The following is a 10,027-nucleotide window of genomic DNA, read 5'->3' as shown; positions in this document are numbered from 1 at the left end:
ACCTTGTTCCAAAATTGGTTTGAATATTTTCATCAGAACAAAAGTTAACAGGGGGTATAAGTTTTACCATGCAATTCCCTATGGCAACAGTTAAAAAAAATGCACTGTACACAATTTGAAGGGATTTTTGTATCGTGTCAAACAGATTAATTTACATAATTAGACTCCAAATTAAGTGAGATGGAATATTGGCGCAACCGTTGTGCGAGACAGTGTTTACCCCCACCACTTCTCGTCACACAAAAAGGTTGCCGATCAGAATTTCAAACCCCTCCCATAAAAAGTTTCACTTCAATAATTTAAAATTTAAAACCGTTAAAGTTGAAGGATTCCACCCAAGGTCACGTCTGCGGTCTGCCGCGACACCACAGTATCCGTCAACATTAAAAAATTAAATTTCGCTGTTTTTAGTAATATTATTATATCACGCCTTTTCCTATTACGATACGCAAAACAGTATCGTAATAGCATCAGTACGAACGCAAATTAGAAAAACAACATTACAGATCCTTCTAATGACATTATCTATAGAAGGATTATTGTTCTTTTTAACATAACACGTGCTAGTCATCTTCAAAAAGTATGAGTTTTATAATTATATTAAAGCAAACAAATAGGTCCTTTTTGGTAATATAAAAACAACAGATACGATACCTCTGCAACCCGCGCAACTGCCACATAAATGTTAGGCAAATACAGAACAGATTTGCTATTATTGGTGCATAACTTGCCCTTACTTTTAATGTTGCATATAGGAATCAACGCTTTACATGGTGATGGGTGATGCTCCGTCTATTCTATTCATTGACGTGGGAAATATCCTATAGATAACCATATTTTAGATTTTGAAATTTTTTCGGAAAATCATAATTTTATATTAATCAAACAAATAATTGTTAGTTATACCAAAATTAGACTTCATTACTTTAACAAACAATTCAACAACAAAAATTTTAAAGGTAAGTCTGTAAGACAACTTTTTTGTTCGAGACTGTCAGAATTTGAGAATTCTCTCCTGCGTGAACGGATTTTGATAAATGTCACAACTTGTCAAAACGAAACGTCAAGGTAACTTTAAAGATTTTAAGCGATGTGGAGCCTTTAAGAGGCTCGTCGGACAAAAAACGTTGTATTCAACTTGTTCTTGTGTAAATTGGGCTTTTTTTTGGCACTCGTGGGCTACTATTTAACAAAGGTTATACTTTTTAAACATCGATAAATTAATTTGGCTTTTGTCCGTTTTTATTTAATGTATCTTTTTATTGTATTTTGTTATGCCCATCATTATAAAACTTTCGCAACAGCAACCAGCAATACAATCGGTGGCCATCTTGGTAAGGGCAAAAATGTACAGGTGGGAATCAAAGCGGTGTATCTTACGCTCCGTCTATTCTATTTCCCACGTCACTGACTTTATGTTACAAATTACAATAAATGCATCTGTCTTCTACAGTGGACGATACGCCACTGGTAACATCCCCACCAACCACCCTTGTTTAGCAACCTTTTATGGCATCACTTTTTCAAACTGGCCTTCCCTCCTCTTATTTTAACCTCCTTGATATGTTCACGTTAACTTTGCAAATGTATTGTGGGTTGCATTTTCAATTCCGTCGGGCTCATTATCACTTTCACTAGTAATTACACTCCTTAAAAACGCACTTCTTCGTGGTTAAATATGGAAACACGTGGAACAAAATAACACCCACTCACTTCAATTGTTGAAATATGTTGCACTGATATACACAGATACCTGTAATTGTTTTAAACTTTGGTCGGTTCTACATTAGCACCTTTAGTTGACTTAAATCCAAAATTTGTAAAACGATCATTTCAAATTTTAAACAATTCTTCTGTCAACTGTTCCATAAACGGTTTTTAGATAGACTTACATGATACTCAAGAACAATTACGAGACCCCACTGAATATTAAAGGTTAGAAAAAAAAATACAGAAAAATATAACATACTCTGAAAGACAAGGCGGGTTTGGTTAATTTTCATGATGTTAGGATCTGCTATCTTAGAGAAGAAAACATCATTTTACTTCTCAAACATTTATCAAGCGTCATAAAATTGATCAAAGAATATTGAAAACAGTTTGTTTGAGAGTAAATAGTTCAATGACATACACAAAATAATGTGGAATTACAGGTATATCTTTCTTACATTGCATACTGCTGTGAATCAAAAATTTGAGCGATTAATTGTTACTTACAATATAGCACAAATGACGCGTGAAATCGCTTAATTTTAATGCAGTAAAATATTATTCATCATTTAGCTCAATCGGTCGTTTGTAAATTTTTCATTTTAAAGAAAAAAGGTTTCGATCTGTCATTTATGGCGACTTCAGCGTCAGTTTTTTTACACAGCACGTTTTTCCAGTACATTTTTAAAATTAACTATCATCGCTCTACTCAACAATTTCTGTTTCAATTTTTTCGTCCACCTCTGCGTTTCATTGATGCTAAACATTGCGGACAATACCATTTCCCTTTGGGAGGCGCAGTAATACCAACACAAGGGTAATGAAACCATTCAGTGGGACACTGAAATCACATTTTATAAAAGAAAATATCAGTTTAAAATAATCACTTACGTCTTCATTATCACAAGCGACCATATCACCGTAAGATACTTGATTACAAAGACAATATCTTGGTTCATTGGGGTCATACGTCCATTCGCCATCTGTCACTTCAGCACTTTGCGAAGATACATCAATTGAAGGAGACTCAGGAGCCGTCGTGGTCAGAGGCGTATTTAACATGGCTTGTACAGTGGACGAGGTCGATGCAGCATTGGTGTTACTGTTCCATTTCCTTTGAAATATAAAAATTAGCAAAATTATAATACAACAGTCACAGAATACTTTTGTTTTTTTTTATTGTTGGCATGGTCTTGCTGGATGGCTTGAATGGCCGTTTGAGCGGCTCCTGCCAACTCCCGTCCAATGCTGAATTCATGACCGTGACTCCCCGTATTAATTGCCTCATACGAAGCTTTAAGACTAGCAGTTCTTCTACCCTGTTGCATCTACATGATAGTTTGAAAGATAATAAAACATTTGCAATAACACTAATACAAAATTTTCACCTGTTGCGTTGCTGCAATGGCTTGAGATGCAGCAGCTGCGATTGCAGGCCCAGCCCCTATGTGTCCCAAATTATATGTAACATTTGATTGGGCGGGCGGAGTAGTTTGACTTATTGCACTGTGTCGTGTTTCTACAAGCGGAATTGGAGCTACCGCCTGTCTCTTCTCCGCAAACGAAGTCTGGAGTGGATTACTATCACGCCTTTTTTCATTTCGCTGTCTATACCGAAAGCTACTGGAACTAAACACTTAACAATTACACGAAGTTGCAAGGGTTGTCGCTAAAACACCTTTCATATCTATTTTCTTTCTGTTGCTGTGAAGCTATACTTGTCGAATTGACAGGAGTGTCCAACTCTAGAGAACGTTTTTCCAAGACCTCTGTTATACCTTTGTTATCAGCTTCGAGTTCACATTTGAATTTGTGCAATTCTGTATCGAGTCGTCGCAAATATTTATCAACTAACTCGAACATCTGATTTGCTAGATGCACCTTAAATTATTACTAACAATAATTTTTTTTAGCTTTTTGGCACCACATTACTTTTTCATCAGCGTCTTCTAGTGTTTTTTTGTACTCTCTTCCAATAGCGTCAAATTCTGCTTTTATCGAAGGGGATAGATCCCCAGGGCAACGTTTGCAGTCATTAAAAAAAACCTTAACTCGTTTCTCTAATTCATCCATATTATCTACAAAATGAAAAAATATATAATCGACAAGATCCACCTATTGGTAATTCTTACTTTGTACTGTCAAATCAAGCTCCCTCATTTCCGTAAATCTGTCTCTCAATTCTTGCGGCAAGTGTTCGATCACTGAAAACATTTTTTAAATTTACCGCCATTGCACGAGGTTGACGTATCCGTTGGACCACGCCAAGAAATTTCTTCTACTTACTTTCCAAGTAATCTTCTAGATACAACATTTTGTTGAATTAATGTGGTACGGAATTATAAATAACAAAGCAAATACGTGTTCTGTCAACTTTATTTCTTGCTACAAATTGGAAATCGCTTACTGCGTAATTCACTTTATTTCAACAAAGAAAACAGCCATTTGCAATTTAACATGCCAACAGCGCGGAACAAAAATCACTAACTTTCGGGCACCGAATTCAATTTGCCACATTTTGATATGATTATGGGGGCCAGAGGTTTGCCAATTCGTCGACCGTAACCCTCTATTTTAAATAAATTATCGATACCGCGTATTATGTGACCAAACACTACATTCTGCTTATCCAAAGATTCCATGTTGGCGAAAGTAATACAAAATCGCGAATTATTATTGTGTTTGTGGACACGTACCATTGACAAAACTCCTAAAATCACAAATCAACGCTTTATAAACTTGAAGGTTATTGTTTATACCAGCTTTTGCGTGTTTAAGTTTGTGGCCTTCTTCAGCGAAATGTTTGCCGTATATGGATGTTCCGCCTTTTCCTGTTCCTTTTGTGATGTCTCCGGTTTCAAGGAATCTTCCCGGTACTATACGATGGATTGGACATTTTTTGTAAGTGAGCTTCTTTTTATTGTCTCCGCAACAAATTGATAAAAAGTTTTGCACTGTTACAGGTACATGATCATGATACAGTTCTATTTCCATCCTCCCCAAATTCACACCGTCCACTACTTGAAATTCTAAGAAACATCTTCAGGGGACGTGTACCTAGTTACAACACAAGTTCAATGACTTACATGGGTCGCTCTGAAAATTTTTCTAATCCACCGCTGATGGAGGGCTCCTTACTGAAGGTGACGTCCGCGGACGTTTTCTGAAGAATTACCAAGGGAAATTTCGAACTCATTTTTAATTTTTTAATAATACCCAACCAGGAATTTCTTAACGTTTCGCAGTCATAACTAGAACTCTTTTAAAACTCTATTTTAAGGCAAAGTTTAAAGTCTCATTTTAAGCTTACGGCTGCCATAATCTTATGATAAATTGCTCTGTTTTTGTGTTCAATTTTCTTCATTGTGAGAACATGTGCATTCCACTTTGACTTACACGCGTACGCCTGAGGGTTGTACGAGTCTACTCTCCCCTAAATTTTTAAAAATTGTTTCAGTTTTACAAAAATGATGAATTTGCTTACAATGGTCCTGTTTACTGTGTTAATCGCTTTGAGTATTTGTTTATTTTCCTTGTCAATTATTCGCAGTCGTTCAGCATCTGCGCGTAGTTTTCTCACGTTTACGTAATTAAAGGGATTCATTTTTGGAGGTTTCGTATCGGTTTTTGTTTTCGCTGTAAATATCTGGAACGTTAATTCTCAAAGATAATTTCTTAACGTTTTTAACATCGCAACCTACCTTATAGCGGTGCGCATTATACTCAGCTAAATCCGTTTTCAGAACATGGGGACTGACTGATCCCACTAAATACCTTGGAATTTTACAAGGCCTAAATTCTTTAGTTTTTTTCTTCATATCGAAATGAAATTTTGACACTCAACTAAATATTTTGACAAAAATGTCCTAAATGTCACTAGTCGTTATAAAAAAAGTAATGCACCGGCTATAAATTCATACGTACTTACCGAACCAAATTAATTTTTTAAATATGATCATATCGTTCGAGTTAAATTATTCTGTCTCTGTTCCAACATGACGGAATTACGCAGTAATAGAGATCCCACCGATGTCAGAAAGGTTTGTCTCGGACGAGTTTCAGTAAGTATTTAGTAATTGGTAATTAATTTTAGAGTACCAGCAGCAAACGAAACGAAAATCCTTCGTCGAAAGCAACGTGCAAGGACTTGTGCGACCGTCGCGATATGAAATTAAAAGAAGCAGAAAAGACAATTGCCAATAAAGACGTCATCATAAAAATGCTCCAAGAGCACGTTAAGAAACTTGAGGAGTCGTACAAGCAGAATCTCAGAGAGACTGAAGATTTTCGTTACAAATTTTGTTTGGCGTCGGAACAAGTGAAGAGGCTGCGTGCTGGTTCAAAGGTAAAGTCATGAAATAACATCACTTAAATAATTACAAAGAACCGTTGCAGCCTAAAGATAAACGCGACAAGGAAAAGGAGATACGAGAATTAAGATCTGATCTGACAAGGTGGAAACAACAGTAAAACAATTTCTTCAGTTGTCGTTAGTTTTCTCATAGGTCATTTATTACAGATGTGATGAACTAATGGGTGCTAAGGAACGCTGCGTCGGTTTGGCCGGAAGGTGTAGTAACAACGTTCAGAAAATAAAAAATGTAGAAAAATTCATGAAAGCTCATTACGAACTCTTGCAAACTCTTGTTGAGAAAATAGCAGAAAAAACCAGCAACGTTCAATTGGATACTACCGCTATAGAAGATACGAAAAAATTGTACAGCGAGCAGATCAGACTTTTACAAGAGGAAATACAACGTCTTAAAGCGGAAAATAGCAAACTTCAAGATCAAGTTGTTTTGCAGGACCTGAACCAGTTCCATGATGTAAAAGATAGCCTCCTGGAAACCATAAAGAAAAATAGTTTGGAACCGCGCAAGGAAGACGATTTACCTTCGCAAGAACAAACGGCTGATGAGGTTGGAGATCACGACTCGGATAGTGAAGGGAAACGCGTTAGTTTTAACACGCATAAAAATGACAAAATACAAAAAGAAAGTATAGTGAGTTTTCAACTCGAGGCTGAAATTTTGGAAGAATCTGATACTGCACTAGATCAAAAAGAAGATATTCCGGAAACAGAACAAGAGACCGCTGGTACAATTGAAGATCCAACAAAAAATGTAGAACCAACAATTGAAAATGATGCACCAGCAAAGCACGTACAGCTTGCCGATCCGATGTATTATTGTGCTTGCACACCTAGAGATATCCAAGTCCAAACAGAAGAAACAGTCGTTTCAACAGAAACAAATTCCCGCCGCATTGTTAATACAGTTAATAGTACTCAGAGGATTCCAGACAAAAGCAAAGGAGAAACTGGAGATGTGGAAATCGTGGAAACGACAATAGTCGAAGATGTACAGAGTCAAAGCGTTACTATGGTAAACACGACAGTCAGTGGCCCCCGTCCCAAAACTCAAGTACCGGTAAATGTGACACCGACTGAGAGTGAAAAGCAGACTGCACCTGTTACTGATGACATCAGAGATACAAAAAATGATGTTTTGGATCAAGATATTCCACAAGGAGAAAGCCACGAAGTCTTCGAAGTTGATCATGAAAAAGAAAAAACGGTTGCAGAGGTGGAAAAAGGTGAAGATATGGTGGACGAACAAGAGAGGCCAACAACTGACACCCAAAGTGATACAGATAGTTCAAAAGTAAAGCATACCGTAGAAGAGATCGAAAGGCGTTCCTTGAGCGAAACGGATAGCGCAAAAGAAAGATCAAGCGTACAGAATGCTGAAAATGTTAGCAGCGAACCGAAACGTCCTTCCAACGAATCGGTTGGCTCAAAAGAAAGATCTAGCGTACCGAATGCTGCTGACAATTCTACCGGGGAACCAAAACCAAATATTGAAAATGGTAATACTAATGATGCAGGGGACGTGACTGTAAAATTAAATGAAATCCGGGATAAAGTAATCGAATTGGTGCAAAAACAATCAGATGCCTGTAAAGACCTCGAAATGTTGAAAACCGAAATGTCCATATCTCGGGATTCAACAAACGAGTGCACTGAAAATATAGCCAAACTGAAAGAAACCATAGAGGATCAGAAAGAAACGTTTGTTGAGAATTTCAAAGAGCATAAAACTGTCACCGACAATTTGAGTCAAGTGAATGATAAAATACAACAGGAGTTGAGCGAGTTAAAGTCAAAGATAGAAACGTTGTTTAAAAACGTGAACGACTTGAAGAACACTCGTAGAGAAAAATCAAACGGTAAACAGGGGGATCCTCAAACGGTTTCTTTAGACGACGACTTGATAACTATAGAAGAATGTCAGTATGAATTGTATAAATTGAACAAAACCCAAGACCCCACAGGGGCAAGTGTCGGCATACCGACAGCATACACAGAAAATGTTACACAAAATATTACTGAGGTAGATTCACAAAAGAATGATGAGGTTGATGTGGTACCTGCAGAACCTCAGTTGCAACAAACGGAAGAAGATGTTGAAAAACTTGAAAAACAATATACGGATTTGAAGAAAGAAAGCAAAGAAAAGGACAAGCAGATCAAATGTATCAACGCGTTAATATCGTATTACAGCAAAGCTAAAAAAGATGTGATGGCGATACATCCATCGAAGGGTGGAGACGTGAAATGCAAATGTGGCGACGACGAGATCAACAACTACATCGAAAAAGTTCGAGATGAGAACCACAGATTAAAAGTAACGATCAGTTCAGTCATCGAACACCTAAATGTGAAAATGAACGAAATCAAAGGAGCGGCGGAACAAACCACAAGCCGCTTTTGTTTGTGCATGCCCGGCAACGAAACCCGCCTAGAGAGTGAATCTTATCAAAGTGATGTATCAAGTGTTTGTTCAAATTGCGTAGTTCCTGACAATCAAAATGATCCCACAGAACTGCAGATCGAAGATATTTACAAGGTAGTGTGTCGCACGTATGCACCATCGAAAGGTGCAAGGTACCAGGATTCGTCGAGTTCTTGTGTGTGTAATAAAAATGCCAAATCGTCGTATACATGTTTTTGTAATGGAAGTTTGGCATCTGACCAAGAAGTGAACATCGAGGACATTTACAAATCTGTTCTTTGTGCATGCGGTAGTAAGGTTGACCAGACTGCTGACAACCTCACACCATCCGATCCATCCGGCCAGAGTGAAAAGTTAACGGATTCTACACAAAAAGTTACCACTGGTTGCCAACAAGAGTGTGTACTTGATACATGTGACAAATTAGACAAGTGCAGCGGACAGTCTTTGATGACAAACTTACAAACCTACGTAAACTATTTACATGAACAACTTGACATCATTTCGAGCATCGAGAACCGAATTGAAGACTTGCGCGTCGATATTAAGACTCCTCAAGTGTAAAAATTACAATAGATTATTTAACTGAAATTTAAGATCATTTAAATAACCAACACAATAAAAAACTACACCTCTTATTTCTCTTGTTCAATCAATTTATATAGATAAAAAATCAATATAATCGGTTATAGGTTGGAACTTTAAAGTAGACATTGGTCAATTAATGGGCAGTACAACACTCTATTCATCTTCAGGAGTTTCAAGAATAATTACTTGGTAACTTTAATATTTGGAATGAATTGTGCAGAAAGTAAAGATTGCAGCTTATTCTTTATGGCAAGAGAGTTGGCACTCAGAGATTTTAATGAAGTTACTGCATTTTGCAGAGTCAATTGAGACCTTATCAGCTGTTGATCAATGGAAGCCAAGTTTTTTCCTGCCTCTCCTACTATGTTCTGGCAGAAAGATTGCACATCTTGATGCAATTTTCCATTGCACTCCCCTGGAACCTCCATTGTATTATTCACTAACCAAATTTAAAACACTTACTCAGTTTTTGGTGGAGAAGCGAATCGTTCTTATCACAGTCTTCTTTTTTTGTGTGGGTATTTGTCTCATTTAGTGCTGAGACAGCACTACAAATACTTGCGTCGTTTTCTTGAAGGTATCATTTACTATTTAGAATTCACTGACGTAATTTCACTTACCATTTTCAGATTCTGAGTCTTCTCCTGTGATCACCGCCCCTTGAATTGGGGTAGTTAGCATCAGCGGCTGAAAAAAAAAACAGTACAAACATTTTGCTGCAATTGATTTGATGCTTACCTCGTTTTTAGGTACTTCATCTTCGCTGTCGGTCTCAGAAGCTTCGCCGCTAATAATTATTGGTTTATTCATCGGTTCACTCACTTGAAGAAGTGACAAGACAACTGTCAAACTGTCAAGATCAGCTGGGTCAACAAACAACTGACAACGCGTGCTGGCGTGCATTTGATTGGTTTTGCTGAAAAGCAGAAACGGCG

General features: G+C 37.3%; 4 protein-coding genes and 1 long non-coding RNA gene across 5 annotated transcripts in view; 1 reads left to right on the top strand and 4 right to left on the bottom strand.

Moving 5' to 3' along the window:
- LOC138134777 (uncharacterized) overlaps nt 1-10,027 on the bottom strand; it is a 167,004-nt gene that overhangs the window by 115,137 nt on the left and 41,840 nt on the right. The gene's annotated exons all lie outside the window — the stretch shown is intronic.
- Ing3 (Inhibitor of growth family, member 3) lies at nt 2,041-4,139 on the bottom strand. The gene is made up of 8 exons (XM_069053251.1): nt 3,997-4,139; nt 3,843-3,914; nt 3,643-3,788; nt 3,389-3,591; nt 3,099-3,339; nt 2,875-3,038; nt 2,602-2,824; nt 2,041-2,551 (listed from the first exon to the last, which is right to left on the bottom strand). The coding sequence occupies exons 1-8, from the start codon at nt 4,022-4,024 to the stop codon at nt 2,435-2,437; spliced, it is 1,194 nt and encodes a 397-aa protein (XP_068909352.1). The 5' UTR covers nt 4,025-4,139; the 3' UTR covers nt 2,041-2,434.
- LOC138134770 (peptidyl-prolyl cis-trans isomerase F, mitochondrial-like) lies at nt 4,069-5,548 on the bottom strand. The gene is made up of 6 exons (XM_069053256.1): nt 5,412-5,548; nt 5,195-5,356; nt 5,021-5,143; nt 4,797-4,969; nt 4,470-4,750; nt 4,069-4,420 (listed from the first exon to the last, which is right to left on the bottom strand). The coding sequence occupies exons 1-6, from the start codon at nt 5,526-5,528 to the stop codon at nt 4,194-4,196; spliced, it is 1,083 nt and encodes a 360-aa protein (XP_068909357.1). The 5' UTR covers nt 5,529-5,548; the 3' UTR covers nt 4,069-4,193.
- LOC138134761 (uncharacterized) lies at nt 5,609-9,142 on the top strand. The gene is made up of 4 exons (XM_069053234.1): nt 5,609-5,750; nt 5,804-6,055; nt 6,106-6,176; nt 6,230-9,142. Exons 1-4 carry the CDS (start codon nt 5,706-5,708, stop codon nt 9,066-9,068), a joined length of 3,207 nt encoding a protein of 1,068 aa, XP_068909335.1. The 5' UTR covers nt 5,609-5,705; the 3' UTR covers nt 9,069-9,142.
- Nucleotides 9,124-10,001, bottom strand: Blos3 (Biogenesis of lysosome-related organelles complex 1, subunit 3). Its single transcript, XM_069053262.1, has 4 exons — nt 9,831-10,001; nt 9,713-9,779; nt 9,555-9,662; nt 9,124-9,507 (listed from the first exon to the last, which is right to left on the bottom strand). Exons 1-4 carry the CDS (start codon nt 9,993-9,995, stop codon nt 9,275-9,277), a joined length of 573 nt encoding a protein of 190 aa, XP_068909363.1. The 5' UTR covers nt 9,996-10,001; the 3' UTR covers nt 9,124-9,274.

The sequence above is a fragment of the Tenebrio molitor genome, chromosome 7 (assembly GCF_963966145.1).
Source record: "Tenebrio molitor chromosome 7, icTenMoli1.1, whole genome shotgun sequence".
NCBI lineage: Eukaryota > Metazoa > Arthropoda > Insecta > Coleoptera > Tenebrionidae > Tenebrio > Tenebrio molitor.
Note: the sequence above shows the minus strand (reverse complement) of the source record. Positions and strands in the feature narration are given on the sequence as shown.